The sequence below is a fragment of the Oryx dammah genome, unplaced genomic scaffold, assembly GCF_014754425.2.
Source record: "Oryx dammah isolate SB20612 unplaced genomic scaffold, SCBI_Odam_1.1 HiC_scaffold_4, whole genome shotgun sequence".
Lineage (NCBI taxonomy): Eukaryota > Metazoa > Chordata > Mammalia > Artiodactyla > Bovidae > Oryx > Oryx dammah.
Window position 1 is genome coordinate 30,318,625 of NW_024070188.1, and position 24,564 is coordinate 30,343,188.

At 38.2% G+C, this 24,564-nt stretch overlaps 1 protein-coding gene across 2 annotated transcripts in view; it reads left to right on the plus strand.

Annotated features, from left to right (window-relative positions):
* The window catches only part of PDSS2 (decaprenyl diphosphate synthase subunit 2), a 263,125-nt gene that overhangs the window by 203,817 nt on the left and 34,744 nt on the right, over nt 1–24,564 (plus strand). For both annotated transcript variants that reach the window (XM_040238568.1, XM_040238569.1), the window contains exons 5-6: nt 6,658–6,831; nt 8,114–8,245. In XM_040238568.1, coding sequence (XP_040094502.1) covers nt 6,658–6,831; nt 8,114–8,245 — 306 coding nt within the window. The remainder of the gene's footprint in view (nt 1–6,657; nt 6,832–8,113; nt 8,246–24,564) is intronic.

The following is a 24,564-nucleotide window of genomic DNA, read 5'->3' on the forward strand; positions in this document are numbered from 1 at the left end:
AGAATGAGATGGCTGGATGGCATCACCAACTCGATGGACGTGAGTTTGAGTGAACTCCAGGAGATGGTAATGGACAGGGATGCCTGGCGTGCTGCGATTCACGGGGTCCCAAAGAGTCGGACATGACTGAGCAACTGAACTGAACTGAACTGATGTTCATATTTATATTACTTTACAAAGAATCTAACTCAGAAACGAAATAAATATTATATGAATAAATGAGGATGGTATACAAGCCACAAAAAGTTAATTTCTTAAATGATAATTTAAGCATTTGAGACCAAGAAATATAAAATTTTATATTCATTACCCTTTTTTCTGTTTTAGCAGCTTTATTGAGATAAATCTTATGTATCATAAAATTGTTGTTCAGTCCCTTAGTTGTGTTCGACTCTTTGGGACCCTATGGACTACAGTACACCAGGTTTCCCTGTCCTTCACCATCTCCTGGAGTTTGGTCAAACTCATGTTCATTGAGTTGGTGATGCCATCCAATCAGTTAGTCTTCTGTCATCCGCTTCTCCTCCTCCCTTCAATCTTTCCCAGCATGAGGGTCTTTTCTAATGAGCTGGCTCTTCGCATCTGGTTAACAAAGTATTGGAGCTTCAGCTTCAGCATCAGTCCTTCCAATGAATATTCAGGATTGATTTCCTTTAGGATTGACTGGTTTGATCTCCTTGCTGTCCAGAGGGCTCTCAAGAGTCTTCTCCAACACCACAATTCAAAACATCAATTCTTCTGCACACAACCTTCCTTATGGTCCAACTCTCACATCCATGCTGGATGTAGCTTTACTATAGCTTTGACTATACGGACTATACTACAGCTTTGACATATTTTGACTATATGTCGGCAGAGTGATGTCTCTGCTTTTTAATATGCTGTCTAGGTTTGTCATAGCTTTTCTTCCAAGGAGCAAGCGTCTTTAAATTTCATGGCTGCAGTCACCATCCTCAGTGATTTTGGAGCCCAAGAAAACAGTTTAACCCATTTCAAAATTACAGTTAGTAATTTTTAGTAACTTTATCAAGTAATACAACCATCACCATAAATCAATTTTAGAAATTTTCACACACACCTCATTAGCTCCCTCATGGCCGTTTACAGTTCCCACCCCGGACCAGGCAACCACTAATCTCCATTTCATAAGAATAGAATCATACAGTATGTGGTCTCATGGATGGCTTCTCTCACTGAGTGTCGTGCTTTTGAGGTTCATCCATGGTGTAGCGGGTGTCATCACTGCCTTCTCTTTTTTGCACAGTAGCATTCCATTGAATAGATATATCTGCTCATTAACTTTTAAATTGTTTAAAAGAAAACACAATTACTTAATGTAACAGATAAACACATTTTTGTTCATTTAACAAGCATTTGTTGAAAGTTAAATATGGCCTAAATGATTAAAAATGTGAAGGTGACTAACACTGTATCCAGTCATTAAGGAAAGAAGCAAATAAGCAGGCATACACTTCATAGAGTATTAAGAACTGTTTTGAAATATGCACAAGGTTATGTTTGTTTAAAGAGGAAAGTATATGTTGGGGGTATTTGCAAATGCTTCTTAAAGAAGTGATATTTGAACTGGATATGTTCTATTTACTGGGCACAGAGGCCTGAGGAGGAACAGGCCTGAAGTGTTTGAAAAACAGCACAAATACCAGTATGCTTCTGTCTGGCTTATGTTTTAAAAGGATCACCCAAGCAGCTGGATGAACATTAGACCCTAACCTTGTATGTATTTAATTTTACAAGTGTTGGGGCTTATATTAAGGATTAATTCCTGGAAGTAGGACTGACAGGTCACAGGGCAAATCCATTTGTAATTGTAAAAGAAATTACAAAATTTCTATCCAGTTGCCACTCCTACCAGTCATATTTGGTAAGTCTGTTTCTTTACAGCCTCACCAACACTGAGTGAAGCCTTAAGGAGATGGAAAGTGTGGGTGCTTTGATCAGAAGCCCCCAAATCAAGATGTTGTCAGGGTTGCATTCCTTCTGGAGGCTCCAGGGGAGAATCCCTTTCCTTACCCTTTCTAGTCTTCACTTCCATTTTTTGGTTTGTGGCTTCATCCTCCATTTTTTATCTTTGCTACTTCCCTTTTATGAGGATTCTTTTGACTGCATTAGGCTCATCCAATTATGGGATAATTCCTCCATCTCCGGGAGTTGGTGATGGACAGTGAAGCCTGGCATGCTGCAGTCCATAAGGTTGCAAAGAGCCAGACACGAGTGAGCAACTGAACCGAACTGAACTGAAGATCCTAAATTTAATCAGAACTGCAAAGTCCTCTTTACCATGTAAGGTGACATTCACAGACTCTAGGGATTAGGAGGGAACCATGATTAGCCAACCATGGGAAGATTTGTCATTCATCTGTGATAGGAAATGCAAATATTTGGTTGGCCAAAAAAGTTGTACGGGTTTTCCTGTTAAGCTGTTATGGGAAAACCCAAATGACCTTTTTTGGCCAATCCAATACTTTTCCTTATTGTCTTTTGTCTTCAGTTATTGTCTGTGGTTCTTTTGATTTTATTTTTACTATGTGGAGTTTATCCTGATAAATTGTGTGAAATGCAGATCAGTGTTAATGTTTTTCCCAGAAGGTTGTTCAGTTATTCCAGGGCCATTTACTAAAAAGTCCAATTTTTCCCTAAAATATATTAAATTCCTGTGTGTAGTTTGATTCCTGGACTTCCTATTTTGTTTCATTGTTTGTCTGTCTAAAGGTGCACATTTTTTAAAAATTACTGAGGTTTTATGATAATATCTGCTACCTTACTGAATTATCTTTTTGCTTTAGTAGTTTTTCGTTGGCTCTCTTGGTTTTCCCCAATATGCAGTTGTGTTATCTTCAAATAGTGATAAACCCTTCGTTTCTAATTTTTATACATCTGTCCTTTTTTCACCACTTCTATTACATTGTTAAATAGCCATGATACTGTGTTCACCTCTGTCCTGTTGCTAATTTTAGGAAAAAAGGGTCGTATATTTCCCCATAAAGTGTTTGCTAACTTTCGGGTGATCATGAGTGTGCATGTGCATGTATACACACACACTTGTCATATTAAAGAAATACACATTTGGAATGAGGGCATTTTTTCCCCCTTATTAAAATAGTTCCTGGGCTTCCCTGGTGGTCCAGTGGTTAAGAATCTACCTTGCAAGGTGAGGGAACCTGGTTCAGTCCCTGGGCCAGGAAGATCCCATATGCAGTGGAGCAACTAAGCCCATGAGCCACTACTACTGAGCTTGTGCTCTGGAGCCCACTCGCTGCAACTACTGAAGCTCATACGCCCTGGAGCCTTTGCTCCACAAGAATGGAGAAGCCATCACAATGAGAAGCCTGCCCACAGCAATGAAAGGTAGCCCCTGCTCCCTGTAACTAGAGAAAGCATTGTGCAATAACAAAGACCCACCACAGCCCCAAAAAATTAAATAAATCAATCAATCTTTCGAAAAATAGTTCCTGTTTCTGTAGAAACTTCATTTATTTATTTGTTTGGCTGTCCCAGGTCTTAGTTGCAGCACTTGGGATCTTTTGTTGCAGTGTGCAAATTCTTAGTCGGCATTTGGGACCGAGTTCCCTGACTAGGGATCAGACCAGGGCCCCCTACCTTGGGAGCACAGAGTCTTAGCCATTGGACCACCAAGAAAACCCCTAAAAAGTTCATTTTTAGATTAATTTGTGATGGATTAAGCTATCATAATTCAAGTATATAGTCCTTTTTTTCTATCCACTATTCATTGTCATGCAACAGTAAAGGCAATAAAAATGCAGCAAGCTTATGAAGAACTATTTTTCTAAAAGGAACAGGAGGCATTTTCATTTTTATTATTGTACTTTTGGTTATGCAGACACTTTAATGATATAAATGTTTATGTCCCCCATAAATCTCACCAGAAATTATTTTTGATTCTGTTGACTAAGTTCAACAGTCTATAGTAGGATAGAGTACTGGGTACAAGTGGTCCAAAGTAAGATAAAAGACTGTGATAAAAATGTTAGGTCTTAAAAGAGAAACTGGTTTATGCACTAAACGTTTTGTGCTTTGGTCTAATATTAATGTGATGTCTGTGTTAAATGACAAAAAGAACCAGTGCTGAATCACATTATATTTCCCAGCACTGTATACTTTCTGTCCTATGTGACAATTTTGTCATTGTAAGAGATGTTAGAAATTAAAATGGGAAATAGGATCTTAGGTTATTTTCCTGACCAAAACTGTCTTTCTTGGAATCACAATATTATGATGGTTTTTATGCTGTTGTATATTGGATGTCATAAGCTGTGTGCAATTTAGGGGATCCTTTCTCATTTCAGGAAGGTTCTTCTTTCCTTTAAAACTGTGATCTGTCCTGTGACAAATCTGTACTATACACTGTGTAAATGGCTAATAAGTCAATTGCAAACCAACTGAACGTACAAACCAACTGCTGGTGCTGAAATCTCTTCAGAATAGTCATTGTGATATCAAAGTTTGTTTCAAACTTTGCAACCGCCAAGTGTCAATCAAAACCCAAAGATGAAGCTTTAATGAATTCTCATGCTTTAGGTATGCTGCCTTTTTAGATTTTTTTGGTTCTCTGCTATTTTTACTGTACTGTTTCATTTAAATTTTCTACATGCTAACTTCATTTATGGATTTGAAATAGGATTGCAGTATATACATTAAAAAAATACGTATTTTAGTAAGTGCTTTTTTTTCCCATCAAGAATAGAATTTTGTCAAATTCATCTTTAGTATATCTGGAGAGATAATATGGTTTTTATCTAGGCTTATTAAGATGATATATTAACTTTGACATTTTAAAATCCATTCTCAAATTTCTAAAATTAAATGCTATTACTTATCTGTAATGTTTTATGGAGCAGTCTATGCACTGATTCTCCCTGTGTGGCTTTTTTGATTATTACACAAGAGTAGGTTGCATATTTGTGACTGTTGCTATAAGTGGAACTCTCTTTTTGTTTAAAAGCATATAAAATTGAGAATTTGATCTGATCGATGGTTGAAGATTCCCTTCAGCATGGTGAAAGAGGTGGGGCTAAATCTGAGGTCATTTTTTAATGACCTCTCTGTTTAAGTTTTCTTACTGTTTTTTATTTTGTCACCACATAATGATGGAAGGATTGCGGTGTGGGCAGCAGGACGTAAAGTGTTTAGGTTCATTAATCTTTCTGGATTAATGGATGCTTTCTAGTTAGTTTGAGGTTTCAAAGAAACACTGTGAAATGAGCTTTGTTCTACATATGGCTTCATCATTCTCCTCAGGGAGCTCACTGCCTAAAGTAGAGCTGTCCACTAGGATAGCCACCAACTCCTTGTACCTGTTTAGTACTCGAAATGTCACTGGTGATATGCTATAAGTGGAAAATACACACTGATTTTGAAAACTTAGTATAAAAAAGAATATAAAAATTTTAATAGTAATTATGATTATGTATGTATGGTTGTATATGATTATTAATATTGATTCTATGTTTTAGTAATATTTTAGATATATTAGGAGGTAAAATATGTCATTAAGATTAATGCCACCTGTTTCTTTTCACTTTTTTAATGTAGCTACTAGCAAATTTTTAATTACATATGAAGTATACATTATATTTTTATTTGATGTCACTGATCTAAAGTCAGTAGGTTTGTGTATGCTTACTTAAAGACACTACTGTAATTTTTGTAATGTAAAAAGATGAAATTAAATAAACTACAATTATATCTTCCCTTATACCTTTTTTCTTCTTATGGGAATAAACTTTGTTGAATAGTGTGATTTAATCATACTCCATTATAATAATAGGTTACCTCCTCTCTGATTTTTCTGTCTACCTGGTTATAAGAGAATGCAGTTCCTTCATTATGACCTTGACATTTTAACATAAAGACAATAGGATTCTTGTATCTTGGAACACTAGCACTTAATTAAGAACTGATACAAATATAGAAGAGTTAGTTTGAAGGTTTAAGTTTCTATTAATATTTTTGCCTTATCCTGTAAGTGTATATATAGAGAGATATAGATAGAGATCTACAGATACATTCTTTTTATATCATCTTTAAAATTTGTTTTGTTTGTTTTTGCCATGTGGCTTGTGGAACCTTAGTTTTCTGACCAGGGATCTGTCCTGAGTCCCCAGCACTGGAAGCGCAGAGCCCTAACCACTGGACTGCCAGGGAATTCCCCTAAAGTATATTTTAATAGAAATTCCTTAGTTCAAAATAAAATTTGCTTCAACATTTCTTTCATTTTTCTCAATTACCCTAAAAAAACAGTTCCCACCTCCTTAGTTCCCTTCAGGTGGAGATGAGGGTCAACATCCTTTAGTTCTGTCTTGTTGTGATAACCTGAGTGTTTTAAATAGTTCTTTCTTTTTTTAAAAAAGTAATTATTTATTTGATTGTGCTGGGTCTTAGTTGCGACTCATAGGATCCTTAGTTGCAATATGCAAACCCTTGGTTGGGGCATGTGGGATCTATTTCCCTGATCAGTGATCAAACCTTGGTCCCCTGCATTGGGAGCACAGAATCCTAGCCACTGGATCATTAGGGACGTCCCAACAATTCATTTCTTAACACTTGTTCTTCAAAAACCGAAACAATTAAATTACTCCTAAAATCTTTTTAATCTTGGCTTTTGTTGCATTTTTTTAGGAAAATCGTATCACAGATGATATTGGAATATCGACTTGGAAGAGGCAGACTTTTCTCTCCCATGGTGCCTTACTAGCAAAGAGCTGCCAAGCTGCAATGGAATTAGCAAAGCATGATGCTGAGGTTCAGGATATGGCATTTCAGTATGGGAAGCACATGGCTATGAGTCATAAGGTATTTGCACACTCTTTCTGTTTTCTCAGTATTTAAATAGCTAAAATGATACACAGAAGCCTTTTACCATTTAATAAACTGCTTTTATATATCAGAAACTGTTCATTGAGTACATAAAATCTATTGTTCATGGTGATTATTATGTAATATAAACAGTATGATTAGTGAGTACTGCGTAATTTTGATAGAAAGCTAGAGCTTACTTAAGCCATATTTGTGATGTTTGTCTTTTCTTACCACCTGAAAGGATCTTGAAAGAATTATTGCAAATTATTAAATAACACGTAATATTGCTAGTAACAAAATGCAAGAATATTTGGGGTTTTGTTACAGTTTCCATACAGTTCCTATGTAAAACATATTGTGGAAAGTTAATGAAATTTAGAAATATATGGAGTAAAATTGAAAGCTTTAATTCCAATAACTGAAATATAAAATGTATTAAGGGCGGGAGGTTGAAGAGAGAGGAGATATATGTATATTTGTGCCCGATTCACATTGTGCAGCAGAAACCACACACTGTAAAGCAGTTATCCTCCAATTAAAAATAAATTTTTAAAAAATGTCTCAAGATTAGCTGTTATATTGTTATGTCTGCTGCTGCTGCTAAGTCGCTTCAGTCGTGTCCGACTCTGTGCGACCCCAGAGCCGGCAGCCCACCAGGCTCCCCCATCCCTGGGATTCTCCAGGCAAGAACACTGGAGTGTGTTGCCATTTCCATCTCCAATGCAGGAAAGTGAAAAATGAAAATGAAGTTGCTCAGTCGTGTCCGACTCTTTGCAACCCCATGGACTGCAGCCTACCAGGCTCCTCCGCCCATGGGATTTTCCAGACAAGAGTACTGGAGTGAGATGCCATCGCCTTCTCCATTGTTATGTCTGTGTATATGTTATTTTAAATTCCATTTAGTATGTATTTCTTAGATGCTGCTTAAATAGCTCATAAGAAGGGGGAAATATGTAATATTTCCAGATGAGTTTTTATGTACTTTATTAAATCATTGATTAGTTTTTAATATATTAATATAATTTCTAAATCCTTAGTTTAAACTTAAAAAGGAAAATAAATTTAAATAAAAAAGGGATATCTTAGGGAAAAACTATTAAAAAATTTTTTAAGGTTATTGTTAATCATATGAGCTGTTCTTTTGCTTATTACGGTACATCTAAAAACTGTTCCTTAAGTTTTATTTTTCACTCTATAACTGGTGCTTTCTGAATATGATTGAAACATGCCAATGTATATGCATTTACTGATTTAACTCTTTGACTACTCTTTCTAGATAAATTCTGATCTCCAGCCTTTTATTAAAGAAAAGACCAGTGACTCCTTGAGTTTTAATCTAAACTCAGCTCCTGTAGTCTTACACCAAGAGTTTCTTGGAAGAGATTTGTGGATAAAGCAGATCGGAGAGGTAAAATGAAATTGCTCTTATTTTAGATACCAATAGTATTTAGTTAATTTTAAAACATAACTCATATTTTATGATGATCTAAGAGCAATAGTCATATAGAGCATATAGATCAGTCATATAAGAGCTTATCATGTAACAGGTAAAATTCTTACTTTATAATCCACAATTTTTGAGAGTTAAATGTTAGTTAAAAGTTAGAGACTACAATACTGTATTTTCTTGTTATTTGAGTTTATAGAATACTGTAATACAAAACTAGTGCCTGTGGTGAATGCTAATTAACTCAGATGATTTTTTTTCCTAAAGGCTTTCAAAAATTGGGCTATGGTAATAGCACCACCCTTTAACTGACGGCAATTTCCCATCTGTAGACTCTAGCACAAGCTGCAGAATTCCAGGAGCTCCGTCTGTCAGCTCATTGGGTTATTTTAAAACAAACTTGGACCCTGAATACTTAAGTTCTGAGGCATTATCAAAAAAGAAAGAAAAAAAGTATAGTTAAGTAGGAGGAGTTAAGGAACTTGAATTGGGTAAATTTTCTACTTTTCTGTGGTAGAGAGATGGTATGGAAGATGAGAGGAAACTTTTTTGGATTTTTTTTAATCCAGAAAGTCTGGATTAAAAAGTTCTTGGCCTTTTATCCAGAGCTTCATGGAATTTATTTAACTTGGTGGTTCTAATTGATTGGGTTAATCTGAGACACAACCTGGGGAACGAGGCACAGTTGGGGTGGAGGTAGATAACATACATAAAGCAGAGAGACCAGAGATACCTGCTTTTGGAAAAATAAGATTTTCCCTCTCCCACCTCTCCTCCATAATAGATCTCAAAATGCCAACAGCCAGCTTAAAATTCCTCATGTTCACCAGGTAGAAAATGAGAGGATTCCTTTCTGGAGAAACTGTCAAACTCAGGGAAAAGCCCTGCAGATGTGGACATTTGGGGCTCCCTCAGTAAACATGCCGTGTCCCTAACCAGCTGCTTTACAGTGAGGTCCAACAGTTGACAAGCCTCAGAGTGTCCAAGGGCACAGAAATATCCAACTGAAGTAGAATAGCTAATAAAGGACCCTTGGGCATTTCAGAGTAGCCTCTGCCGTGAAAGAATGAGTCAAAAGCTAACTGATTTAAAAAAAAAAAAAAAAAGGAAACAGAGACAGTGCAAGGGAAAAAAAAAATTCAAATGTACTGTAATCAATATATTCAGTGAGATAAGATAATAAATCCATGAAATAAGAACAACTGATATGGTGGGCTTCCCTGGTGGCTCAGTGGTAAAGAATCTGGCTGCCAGTGCAGGAGACACAGGTTCAAACCCTGATCCAGGAAGCTCCCACATGCCACAGAGCAGCTAAGCCCAGGGGCCACAACTATGAGCCTGTGCTCTGGAGCCTAGGAACTGCAACTGCTGCGCCTGCATGCCCACTACTGAAGCCCGTGTGCCCTAGAGCCTGTGCTCCACAACAAGAGAAGCCACTGCAATGAGAAGCCCCTGTGTGGCAGCTTGAGAGTAGCCCCCGCTTGCTGCAACTAGAGAAAAGCCTTCACAGCAATGAAGACACAGCACAGCCAAAAATAAATAAATAAATAAAATCATTTAAAATAAAAGGAACAGGTGAGACGTAAAATGGGACAATTCAAAAATAAGAAATCAGAATTATAAAGCATAAAAATATGAAAGTAGATTTTTAAAAAAAAATCAGAATAGAATAAACAAATAAGAAAATCCCAAAAAAACTGACGAAAAAGACAATAGAAAAATAGAAAAGATAAGAAAATTAGAGGACCAATTGAAAGATGAGTCCCAGAAAGAGAAAACCGAAAATGGAGATGAAAAAATTAACAAAGAATTAAAGAAAAGAAAAATTCTAAGAATTGAGGGACCTGAAGTTGTCTCCAAATTTAAATGTTACTCTAAATTATGAATTTTAAAAGACCGACACCAAGTACTATCATTATCAAATTGTGAAACAGTGGGGATAAAGAAGAGATCCTAATACTTCCAGAAAGAAAAAGAAATACCAATGTACAAACGATCAAGAGTTAGTATTGTCTTAGTGGTAACACTGAAAGCTTCAAGGCAATGAAGTAATAACTTCAACATTCAGAGAGAAATTGTTTCCAACTTAGAATTTTATGCCAGTCATACTAGCAAATGTGATATTAAATAAAGACAACTTAAAACAGCATTTCAAAGAGCATATTTTTTTTTTAGGGAACTGGTTATATATTCTATCAAGGGAGTAATCAAGAAAGAAAAAGGCATGGAGTTTAGGAACTAGGGCATCAGCCATAGGTGTGAAGTGATAGGAATTCCCAGGACACTAAGAAAGGAAGAGTAATACAGCAAGAAAGAAGAATGCCCACAGTAAGAGCACTTACTGTGTGCCACCTACTGTTCTGCAGAGAAACCTGAGGCAGAGAGATTAACTTGAGCACAGTCACACAGCACTGGCAAGTGATGGAGCCAGTACGCAGACTCAGGCAGCCTGACTACAGGACCCACATCCTTAAATACAGTAACGTGCTCTACTGTCTCTCATCCAAGCAAGTCCTCGCTGATAGCTCTGCATCCAAACCACACTGGAACAAGAGGACAGAGATCTCCAGAAGAAATATCTCTAAGGAAAACATGAACTGGTGATCCCCTAATGTGCTTGGCCATATTGAGAATTTAGGAACTATTAATGACAGGAACATAGAAACTAAGTGTAGTAGTTACTACTGTTGCCTGACATATTACCCCAAAACGTAACTGTTTCAAATAACTGTTTTAGGGGACTTCCCTGGTAGTCCAGTGGTTAAGACTCTGAGCTTCCAATGCAGTGGCTGTGGGGTTGATCTCTGGTTAGGGAACTCAGATCCCACATGCTTGCTGCATGGCCTGGCCAAAAAAATATAATAATAATAATAACCATTTTATTATGTTCATGGATGAATTTGGACAGTGCACAGAGGGATGACTGCTCCATGATGTCTGGGACCTCAGGCGGAAAGACTCAGAAGCTGGAGGTGATTCAGTGATGCTGGAGAAAGGAATCATTTGGAGGCTCTAATCACATCTGGCACTTGGGCTGGGCTGTCAAGAAAACAAGGTTTCTTACCAACTCAAGGACTCATACATGCCCCCCCACCCCCCCAACCCCAACTTAGCTTGGCTTCTCACAAAATGGCAGCCTCAGAGTAGAAAGACTACTTACTTGTCTGTCTCATTTTTCCTCTCTTTGGCTATTTCTTCTATCTTCAAGTACTGTTCTTCCTTGATTTTTAAGTTTTAGACATTATCTATTGATCCTATTATGATAACTCAGAACTCTAAACACAGAGCGTTCCTTCTAGCAAACAAAGGAGAGGCTGCATTTTCTTTTATGACCAGCCTCTGGTGTCACCTCTCATTTTCATGGTCTCCTTTGAAAATAATCACAGGCCCACCCGGAATCAAGGGGAGGCACCCGTGTACCTCATCTATCACTGGTAACAATTTCAATCAGTTTGGGGTCCACTTCTATAAACAGCCACATTAAACATGTGAAATTAAATGAGGCAGTTCTTAGCTATAGTGAAAAAATTTCAATGTATAAGAAAGGAAATGTGATCATAATACTTTACATGGCTTAGAGAATAATATTTATATAGCATAAAAATGTGAATCAGTTCAGTTCGGTTCAGTCGCTCAGTCGTGTCCGACTCTTTGCAACAACCCCATGAATCGCAGCACGCCAGGCCTCCCTGTCCATCACCAACTCCCGGAGTTCACTCAGACTCACGACCATCAAGTCAGTGATGCCATCCAGCCATCTCATCCTCTGTCGTCCCCTTCTCCTCCTGCCCTCAATCCCTCCCAGCATCAGAGTCTTTTCCAATGAGTCAACTCTTCGCATGAGGTGGCCAAAGTACTGGAGTTTCAGCTTCAGCATCATTCCTTCCAAAGAAATCCCAGGGCTGATCTCCTTCAGAATGGACTGGTTGGATCTCCTTGCAGTCCAAGGGACTCTCAAGAGTCTTCTCCAACACCACAGTTCAAAAGCATCAATTCTTTGGCGCTCAGAATACCAAATACTAATTTAAACCAAAAAACATAATCACTGAGGAGAGGGTAAGGGAAAGGAATATGTTTGGTCATATAAGAAATGTAATTATTCCTGTTATCATAGTAGGATCAATAGATAATGTCTAAAACTTAAAAATCAAGAAAGAACAGTACTTGAAGATAGAAAAAATAGCCAAAGAGAGGAAAAATGAGACAGACAAGGTCTGAAGAGTGCTAGGGTATTTTGTTAGAAGCCTTGTGTTATTCGAGTCTTTAATTACTATACATATGTTTGTTTTTATTTGAAAACCTTTAAGATTTTATATACTTTGCTATAGTAATTGCACTTCTAATAATGTGTCCCAGGAAAAATATCATAGATGTGGGCCAAGATTTATATATTAAAATATGTAGTAAGATACTAATTATAAAAGGAAGAAAATGAAAATTGATCCACTTGAAAATAGAAAAAAGTTAAATGAAGTATAGTACAAAGAAACATTATACAACTATTGAATATTGTATTACAAGGATTGTATTTGTGTGCTTTTTGACAGCTGAACCAAAAATATATATATACAGATGGCGTTAGTAACTCTAATTGGGTTACATTAGAATACATTGCAGATTTATATAGTTTGGTTGAAAAGATCCAGCTAAATATGTTAAATGAAAGCTATGAAGTCTCAGTTGGCTATTCACATATATACATATATAATATATATAACACAGATAAGAATTTTAAAGAAGCTTCACAGAAAAGGGACATATTTAACTCTTAGTGGCTTTGCAAGCTTACAAAGTTGTAAATATAGACTATATGAGCGTCCAGGATTTCCTAAACAGCTGGTGAAATACCCCCAAATCATTATCTTAAACTTGATTTTCAGTTCAAAGGCATATCCTTTCCAAATAGCCTATGCCTTAGGCATGAACTCAGGTAACTTCCCTCGTAGCTCAGTTGGTAAAGAATCTTCCTGCAATGCAGGAGACCTGGGTTCGATTCCTGGGTCAGGAAGATCCACTGGAGAAGGAAATGGCAACCCACTCCATGTTCTCGCCTGGAGAATCCCATGGACAGAGGTGCCTGGTAGGCTGCAGTCCATGAGGTTGCAAGAGTCAGACACAACTTACCAGCTAAACCACCATCTAGGCATTAACTCTAGTAAATTAACTAGATCTTGTCCAGAGGTCAGTAAACTCTGCTGAGACGAAACCCATGAGCAAATAAGGTTATGTCCATCAACCTAGGTCTCCTGTAATTCATCTCTAAATCCTCATCCTTCAGGAAAAACTAGCAGTTTATTCCTCACCTCAGGGCCTTTAGGCCCTTCTTATATCTACATGTCTGAGTCATGAACAGGGTCACAGAAGAAAAAAAGATGAATTCATCTGAAGCAAATAAGAAATGTAAGAAGTTAGTTTCTATCATGCAGGGAGCAACATTCTTCAGGTTAAAAAACTCCTTACTTGAGTTTATTTTAATTTTCTAAATTATATTCATGTTTATATAAGCTGTCTACAATAATGATCTTGGTCTGTGCATATCCCCTAGTCAGAATTAGGGAACATAATTTGCGTAACACTTGAGAGGGACATTCTATCCTCAATCTCAAGGAGGCTGCTTATTAATCCTGAAATTACTTCTGGTGCTCTCTTTCCAACTTCCTGTGATATTTTTCTCCTCTGCATTTTTATCAGAGAAGGCAGTGGCACCCCACTCCAGTACTCTTGCCTGGAAAATTCCATGGACGGAGGAGCCTGGAAGGCTGCAGTCCACTGGGTTGTGAAGAGTCGGACACGACTGAGCGACTTCACTTTCACTTTTCACTTTCATACATTGGAGAAGGAAATGGCAACCCACTCCAGTGTTCTTGCCTGGAGAGTCCCAGGGGCGGAGCCTGGTAGGCTGGCGTCTATGGGGTCGCACAGAGTCGGACACGACTGAAGCGACTAAGCAGCAGTAGCAGTAGCAGCTGCATTTTTATGATACTTTCTTCCCCCAGGTTTTGAATTTTATTGTAAGATTCTTAAGGATAATAGTGAATTTACTTTTGAATTACCAATGGTACTTGCATAATGACTCACTTGGAGTAGTCATCCAATTGTGCGTGCTTGCTAAGTCGCTTCAGTCGTGTCCAACTCTTTGTGGACCACCCTATTGTAGCCCTCCAGACTCCTCTGTCCATGGGATTCTCCAGGCAAGAATACTGGAGTGGGTTGCCATGCCCTCCTCCAAGGGATCTTCCAGACCCAGGGATCAAACCCATGTCTCTTATGTCTCCTGCACTGGCAGGTGGGTTCTTTACCACTAGTGCCACCTGGGAAGCACCAGTCATCCATTAGTATTCGTCAAAAAGTGTGTGTGGTGTAGTTTTCTGGGGACAAAACTGGTGGCAGCTTGTTTTGTTAAACAGAAATAGTCAAGGTGGTATTAACAGAAATGGCCCATAGAGAACCAGGATTTGGGAGACCTAGATAGATTCTGGTTTGGAAAGTTGGAAAGAGAGCTCTGCTAGCATCTGTTTCCGGAGAAGGCAATGGCACCCCACTCCAGTACTCTTGCCTGGAAAATTCCATGGACGGAGGAGCCTGGAAGGCTGCAGTCCATGGGGTCGAGAAGAGTTGGACACGACTGAGCGACTTCACTTTCACTTTTCACTTTCCTGCATTGGAGAAGGAAATGGCAACCCACTCCAGCGTTTTTGCCTGGAGAATCCCAGGGACGAGGGAGCCTGGTGGGCTGCCGTCTATGGGGTCGCACAGAGTCGGACCCGACTGAAGCGACGCAGCAGCAGCAGCAGCAGCATCTGTTTCGGAGAAGGCAATGGCACCCCACTCCAGTACTCTTGCCTGGAAAATCCCACGGATGGAGGAGCCTGGTAGGCTGCAGTCCATGGGATCGAGAAGAGTTGGACACGACTGAGCGACTTCACTTTCACTTTTCACTTTCCTGCATTGGAGAAGGAAATGGCAACCCACTCCAGCATTCTTGCCTGGAGAATCCCAGGGACGGGGGATCCTGGTGGGCTGCCATCTATGGGGTCGCACAGAGTCGGATCCAACTGAAGCGACTTAGCAGCCACAGCATCTGTTTAACTTAATCACTTTCTTTAACATCTTTTTTTAGTAAAATGATGGCATTGAACTAGATCATTTCTAAGGTCCCTTTCAGCTCTCAAATCCAAGAAACTTCTTTTTAAAAAACTCTTAAACAGGAAATGCATTGTAAGAAAAAATATTTATCTGTATTAGAAGCTAAGTTCTACCTTTGACACCTTTGAGAAATAGAAACATCTTGCTCCCAGTGATGAAAGACAATTATGATTTCTTATTGTCACATATAAAATTATTTCCCTGCTCTGGTCAGGTAGGTTTGAGTCCCATCTGTCTTTTCAATTTCCTGCTTAGGGAGAGTGAGAATTAATGACTAGACAAGGAAGGGAATAGGGGATTACATACCCTTAGTGTACATTCAGCATCTCTGCAAAGCCAAGAAGCAGAGCACCTCTGGAATTTTTCATATCCCTCTGTCCAACTTCCCCCTCCTCCCCAAGTCTTAAGATTGGACAGCACTCTTCCATTGCACCCGCAGTACACACACTACGCACTTCTATAAGAGATCAACCAGATCAGAAACGGCTGAAAGATATTTGGTGAGCAATGTCTCCATACTAAATTCTACAGATCCTTCCCTACCTTAATTTTAAATTTAAATTTGTAGCTGCTGAAAAATAATGATCAGGTAGAAATACTGATAGTGAATGCGTGATTCACCTTAGGGAAGTGAAGTCATTACTCAGCTATCATTTTGATTCCTAATAAAAGAAAGTTAGAATCTTTCAGAGAACCACAGAGCTCTGTCTCAGGGAGTCCAGGGGCTATTGCAGGTCAGCATGCTTTATTTTTAATGATCCTTCTAGTTTCCTGCTGCCATTACAATAAGAAATAAGAATTATGATAATTTTTTTTCTTGGCTATGTCTGAAAGTACTGAAATGTCACTTAGGCTTGTGACATTCTGACATTGTCATAGCCATCCACAAAATACCTTAAGTGAATACATACTACCACTACTAAACTAGCTATCACTTGTCCCTAGCTATTGTACTTTTTATTCAAAAAATAAAACATTAAAAAAATTGCTAGAAAAGGCTGCTGTGCACAAACATAACACATGTATATTCTTAAAAGAGAAGGTACACATTCAGAGAGTCCTCATTAATGCCATATGATATTTTTCTAATTATTTATGTTATTTTTTAGTAGTTTCAAAAGGAATAATACTGACAACATCCTCTACCATGTAGAGTATAGGCATTTGAAAGGAGACCACAAAGACTATGAAATGGCTCTAACTATCTCCTAAATTAAAATACTTATAGGAGATACAGCAGTAAGTTGTCTGAAGGTTGTCTGTGGCCTTGTTAAGAGAAACACAAATGTAAGGAATACTGTAATTGATGCCATTTGGGCAGCTCAGAGGAAAGAGAGTTTGAATCTGATTGAAAATGTCAAGAAAGGGTTTGTAAAGTAAGTGATATCTGAGATAGTCCTTGAAGAAAAACTTAACAATGAAGATGGGAGTGAGGGCTTCCTACACAACAGAAGCCATGAAGAAGTACAGTTGCAGATGGGCAAGTGTGCCATGTATTCAAAGGGAAAAAAAATTATAATTTGGATGGAAGACAAAAAACATAGGGCAGTATAGAGACAGATGAAGAATTGCCAAAATAGTACATAATGACTATGCTTAAAGACTCTGGTTCAAACAGAAACATGTATAGCAATAGTCAAAAAATGGAAGTGACTCAGTGCCCATCAAATGATGAATGGATAATGTATCCATGCAATGGATTATTATCTGGCCATTAAAAGGAATGTAGTATTGATACTTATTCCACCATGACAAAAATGTTCTAGAACTGGATAGTGGTAATGGTTGCACAATATTGTGAATGTTCTAAATGTCCTTGAGTAAAATGGTGAATTTTCCATGATATGACTTTTGCCCCAACTGAAAAAATAAGACTTTTGGATGTTTGTAGAAAATGAACTTGATTCAGAAGTCATGGAGCAGAAACTGAAAGTTTTTGAGCCAGGTAATGTCAAGGTTTGAAATGTGTTTTAGAGAAGTACATTATGTAGAATCAGAAGAGCAAGAAGATACTATAGATACTGTAGTCAGAGTTGTGGGGAATCTGTTGGTAAGTACAGGGGAAAAGTCCTAATCAGAGTGTTGGCAATGAAAATGGAAAAGTAAGGAGGTTAGTTATAAAATTCACTTTAGAGAGGAAATGTATTGGACATGAAAACTGATAGGACAGGAAGAAGCTAGTAGATGTATACTAGCGAGTGGTGTTCAGAGGCCAAAACCAGGATATAGAACTTGATAACAGGAAGAATTGTGCTATTAATAAAAATAGGGAAGTTAAGTGGGAACATTGGTATAAGTTTGGTTTTTGACACAGTGAGCTTGGAGTACACCATCAGGGTTGGTGACCATCACCTTGGGACCTGGCCATCACCTTGGGACATAGCTACTGGAGGAAGCAACGCACTTCTGTCAGCCTCATTTCCTTGCTCATGGCCTTTGTGAGATCCAGGTAGATTTTTTTTCTCTTAGTCAAACTGTAATTTTATATTTCACATCTCCTGGATTCCAAGAGAAGCATGGTAAGAAAAATGGCTTAAAAGCGATAACAGGACTTCTGAACAGAGAGAGATTTATGATGTAGGTAATAAAAGCCTCTGCTCTTTTTTAATGGGATACCATGTGTTATGTCACTTCAGTCGGGTCTGACTCTTTGCACCCCTGCAGACTGTGGCTTATCACAGTTCTCTGTCCATGGGATTCTCCAGGCAAGAATACCGGAGTGGATTGTTATTTCCTCCTCCAGGGGATCTTCCCAACCCAGGAATTGAACCCTGTGTCTGTTATGTCAACCTGCGTCTGTTATGTCTATCTGCATTGGCAAGCAGGTTCTTTAACTAGCACCACCTGGGAAGCCCTAATGAGGTACCATAGCCTTCCTCATCTGTGTATTTCTTCCTCTTACATTGAAGAGGAAGGAAGAGAATACAAGAAAGTTAATTCCATGGACATTCACATTTGCCTCCAAAAAATAGCTTTCCCTGGAGAGAGATAGTAAAATCAGGTACCTACGCAGTCCAGTTCTGAAGGGTGTTCACTTCCTTGCAGATGCCTTCTATGCTTTCTTATTATTAATATTAGGTAAGAATGGTCAAGATAGCAAAGAGAAGGGCTGCCCTGTTCCTTTATTTTCTGACACCTTTCCAGCTCCATAACTGGAGAGCCCAGCAAGGATTGCTTCCCCTCCCAAACCAAACTCAGCTAGCTGGCTGCTTCAGCGTGGGGGCTGACAGATCTAGTAGATGTCTGGTTTGTGACCTTTTGAAATCCTCACACACTGTACCCAGACCATTCTGGGATGAGATATCCTTCCTCCCTTCCTCTGTCCACCAATAGATCTTATATATACATACTAAACTATACATCTTCATACCAATGCAAATGCAAAGCGAACTTGTTTTCAGTAAGACCTGAAATTCCTTTTCTCTAAAGGAGTCAGTGATATTTCTGGCAGTACCAAAGCAGACCTTTAAAATATCATTATTATCTTTTTTATTTTTGCAGCCACCAATGTAATCTTTTATTCAAACAAGAATCATTAGTGAATAATTGGTTAAAACAATTGGATGAATAGTTAGTAAGGGAACCAAATAGTCACAGGGACTCAAAGCACCCTTACAGATTACTTACTGAAGACAGGGGAGAAGTAAACAAACTTAGTCTTACCAATAACAAGACAGCTGATACTGCATGACTCCTAGTGTAATGGAGAAGTGTACAACATCATCTGTGGAGCTATCTTTCAAACATATCTTCACCTAAATCTAATCATGTGAAAACAACTCCAGGATAAGGGATATTCTGCAGGGCAACTAACATGGATTTCTTCTTAAAATGACATATTATAAAAGACAGAAAAGGTGGTGGTATGGAGACTGTTGTAGATGAGAAGAGATTTAAAAGCTGTGACAGCCAAAGGGAATGTATGATTTTTAATTTGATCTTGGATTGGGATAAACATACCTCTAAAGGACTCCATTGGTTGGACTTGAAATTTTGCATATGGACATTATATTAAATATAATAAATGTTAAAATTATTAGATGTGGTCACAGGTTTGTAATTGTGTAGGAGAAAACATTGTTCTTATGACATAAATGCTGAGGGACATATTTAGAAATAAGACATCGTTATGTCTATAACTTAATCTCATATAGTGAGCAAATGATCATTTAGAGAGAAAACAAAGACGGCAGTATATTAGCAACTAACCAGTTGAGTTGGAGAGCAAATGGGTGTTCTTCATGTCCTTTCAGCTAAAAAATTTTAAAAGAAAGTTAGTTTTTCTTGATGGTTTAAAATGAGAATCCTTTTTTTTAAAATTGTTATTCTAAAACATAACTGGTAGCATTGGGGAAGAATAACATGATAAGTAGAGGTGATCCGTCTCTAGCAATTTCTGCACTCCCTGCTGTGGAATATTATTTTTCTGCTTTTAGAAAAAGGTTTTTCAATATCCAGTTTTCAAGTCCAGATAATAGTAGCTAGAAACTGGAAGCAGTTCATTTATGTCATCCAATCCTTCTTTGTTACCTGACTTATAAAAAAAGCATTTGTTTCTTAAAGTAAAAGACCACATTGTACATCCATTACTTACCAACAGGGAATCTATCTGCCTTTGGTCTGCAGAGGCTGGTATATAAACGTTTTGGAATTAATCCCTCTGTGCATCCTCTCAATCAGAGCACTGGCTTTGTTTTCTCTGGTGTGGAATATTGTTTTGCAGCGCTCACTGTAGCTCTCAGAGGAGGCCTTCCATGTCATGAGCACTGGCGCACAACTTGTCTGTTTTCACATTTTTTTTAATGATAAAACAAGGTTCAATCCACACATTCTCTGTGAACTGCTAAAGACCGGGAAAAATTACTTTCTTTTCTCATGACCTGGATTGACAAGAAGCACACCTACAGGAGCCAAAGGATGAGTGAATCCCTTTTAAAGACCCAAGTAATGAAGCCCTCAGGGAATTGGCGTGCGTAGCAGAATTTACAGTGGCTTCTGGAGATGAACAGTGTGGCAGGAAGAGGTTCAGGACAGCCGGCTGTTGAAATACAGTCTGCATTTATTTTATATCAGCCTATTTTGGGCCCCAGTGAGAAAGTTATTTTAATATCTTGCTCTGCTAGAAATATACATGGTAAGTGGCAGATGTCACAAAAAGGGGGGATAAAGTTACAGCACTCCATTCTCCTTGAGACTCACAGAGTTTATATAGTTGCACTCTTTTTAGCCTTTGAAATAAACCCTGATGCATACAGAAGCAGGATGATAGGCATAGTCCACATCAGTGACCCTCAAATGACTCAGAATTCAGGGCTAGGGTATTAAGGGCCTACATTTTCAACAGGCTGCCCAGGTGATTCTGATACAGCCAGGCCAGTACTTGGGAACACCTGGTCTGACCCAGTATGCTTATTTTACAAATAAGAAAATGAAGATCCATGTAAAAATTTAAAATTTCTTGAGATGTTATCCTGTTATGGACTTGAAACTGTATTTCCAGGCTCCCAGCATATCCATTTCCCAGGAGGTCACAATGCCTCTTAAAGTGGTCACAGTTAAGAGCTTAGGCCACCAGTTTCCCTCCATAGACAGGGCCTACTTACCACCTGAGGTTTGGAGGCTCACATTTGAAATCTGAGGTCTCATGACCTCCATTCAGGCTCTTTTCTTTTCAGTCACTGTTATCAAGGTTGAGACTCTTAATTACTCTAAACCACTGTATCTATGAGAAGCTTGGTAGATTATTTTTCTCTGTTCTTTTCTTTTGTTCAGTTTCACAAATTTCTTGAATTTATTTTTTATAGATTCCCATCTTCAGCTTACTTCTAAATAGAAGTTGAGTAATAAAATCAAATAGGAGTAAAAATTATTTTTAAGACACCAGATATTGACTCCCCATTAACTGAATACTGACTGAATCTAAACACCCAGCTTTCCTAGAACTAGGAATGATATGAACTTTGCTCTGTAAGTCTCCTGAATAAACAGTACATAACCAGCATTTATTAAGAAAAAGCATTTATCCATTTATTCACTCTTTCACCAGATACTGACCATCTCCTGTCTATAGATCTAGACATGGACTACAGTTATGATCAGGAGAGAAAATGTCCATATTCTCATGAAGCTTAAGTTCTAGAGGGAGATTGTATGTGAAAACAAGATTATACAACCCCCTAGAGGGAGAGATATTTATTTGTTCTGTTCCTTGCTGTGTCTCCAGTGGCAGAGCAATATCTAACACCCATCAGGTACACAGTGGACAAGTATTGAATGAATGAGCACCGTCAGATGAAACAGAAACTGGCCCTTCTGAAATTTAACTGTTTTATAAGCAGAAACAATTGGTAACATTCAATAAGAAATGTTATTTATGTAGGGGATTAAACCATGTGCATTTTTTTCTAATTTGCTTTATTTTATAAGCACTAAAAGCTTTTTGTGAAAAAAAAAATTTATATCAGAGTGTACTTTCAGGTGTGTGTCTGGCATACATGGATATTAACTCACATAGCAGCTGAAAATATATACCTATAAAGATCTAATTATTTATAGTATTTTATTTTATAAAATAAATGATACTAAGCAAAAGCAGTCAAGGATGAAATGATCTTCACAAGACTGGAATGTTTGTTGTGACAAAATAAAAAGGACATTCAGGTGAGCAGCATATCAACAGTTACAGTTTGTTCAGGTTATATTGGCTGTGGCTGTCATTGTATGTAGGGTTCTAGTCTCTCAGCTTTCAAAACATTTAAGAGCTGATGTTAAACAAATAGGGATTTACATACATGGTGTTTCTTTGCCATCATCCCCAGCAAAGGATATCTCCACCATGTAAAAGGTGGTGGCCAAGCTAGGAATACAAAATAAAAAGAGAAGGTTTGCAAATGGCTGTGATTCTATTAAAAAAGGGAAAAAAGGGTGGGGTTTAGCTTCCCCAGTGGCTCAGCAGTAAAGAATCCACCTGCAACACAAGAGCCTCAGGAGAAACGGGTTTTATCCCTGGATCAGGAAGATACCCCTGGACAAGGGCATGGCAGCCCACTCCAGTGTTCCTGCCTGGAGAATCCCATGAAGAGAGGAGCCCAGCGGGCTAGAGTCCTTAAGGCTGCAGAGAGTTGGACACCACTGAAGCGACTTAGCTGGTAGGATGGAGGTAGGGGAACTTAGCATGCATGTGATTCTATAAAAATGTTGACTCTTGTACACTTGAAACTAAAATAATATTGTAAGTCAATTCTTCAATTTAAAAAAAAGGAAAATAGCTTGTGACTGATTAAAGCACAAATACTTCAAAATAATAGAATTCTTTAAGATGATTAGTTTATAAGCAAGGTATGTGATGAGACTACTCTAGATGTCTTTATCTGTAAGTAGCATTATAGTCACTGTTACTATATGAAGAAACTGATTTTTTTTTTCTGAGACTATTAGGGAAATGGCTCAGTACCTCCAAAAGGAAAAGTCCACCTCCATCGTTGTAAATTATAGTTTCTCTGCACTTTACCCTGCAACATTAAGACATGAAAGGTACTCAACTTTCTAACTTTCAACAGATACAACTTTCTAACTTTCAACAGATACCACTTTCAACGCTTCTCACATGTCCTTTATGTTAAACACTGTAAGATGAGAATGTGAAAGTGTTAAAATGAAGAGGAGGTAGATAGAACAGAAACACAACTAAAATTAGTGAGGAAATGGCTGAAACATTACAGAAATGAGTTGTTTGATAGTATAATTCCGTAGGGCTCCCAGTTTGTGCATCATTGGAAAAGTGCTGTGTCTGAGAAACCCATGCAAGAGACAAGGGAAAGGACGAACAATTAAAAAGGTGGAAAACTAGTGACCACGGAGTCAGCCTCCATGTCAGATATCCCTTAACCCTAAAGGAACTTGAGAGACAGGTGAGAATCTGAGAACTTGAAGACTAAGCATATTGTGAAATGCTACTGCTGAAGTTTTGGTCACAAGCCATGGATTATTCATGAGATCAGAGCCAGTTCATATTTGCATGATATCAAAGTGAGTAGCCAGGTCATGAGTGCACCATGCAGATGTTCTCAGGCTCCACACCATGCCTGCAGAAGTTACAGTGTTGGGAGAGAGATTTCAGTGTAGACAGAATTGTTTTAACTTGGGAAAAAGACAAGTCTGTCCCTGGACAGTAGATATAAAATACCTGAGCAGATAGAATGAGCCTTATTTTAAAATATCTGCAAGAACTGACTCTTATTCCTGCTGGTATATTACGTCTCAGGACTAAAGTCAAACCCTTCTTAGTTCACTGAAAATCTTAGATGCCAAAAACATCTTTGAAGAACCGTTTGAAAACCACAAATTCTTTTTTACAGTACATAGGTTGCAGAGGCCTTTTGTTTCATTGAAATCTTGCAAGTCCCCGTTTCAACTAACTCATTTGTGATGGTGTCAAAAGCTATACATGAGCAGTATCGTATTAGAAGTTGCTTTTTATGAAAATAAGAAAAACAAAATTAGGCCTCTTAGGATAAATTTTTTTAAGATTATAAAGAAGCAAAAAGATTTTAAACTAATGTTATAAAGATCTCATTTTCTCTCATGAAAGTAATCTGCCCACATTTAGTGTCATTATCTGTATAGTGTCATTTTGGACTCAGAAACAAAATGGTCTCAAGACCTAACCTATTTGTCAGTTGGAGGGCTCTCGTTCTGTGCAGAGGTGGCAGGAGTTTTGTTCTCAAGTCCACAGAAGATGAGCTAACCTACCAGCAAAGACTAACACGTTGGTTGTCTCTATCATGTTCAGACTTGATAAATAATGCTTTGAGTATATGTTTTAATTTTAAATTGTTTTTCAATAACTAAAAATATTAAAATTTGACCTTATATAGGATGTGTCCTCCGGAGAGGGCAATGGCACCCCACTCCAGTACTCTTGCCTGGAAAATCCCATGGACGGAGGAGCCTGGTGGGCTGCAGTCCATGGGGTTGCTAAGAGTAGTACACGACTGAGCAACTTCCCTTTCACTTTTCACTTTCATGCATTGGAGAAGGAAATGGCAACCCACTCCAGTGTTCTTGCCTGGAGAATCCCAGGGACGGGGGAGCCTGGTGGGCTGCCGTCTATGGGGTCACACAGAGTCGGACAC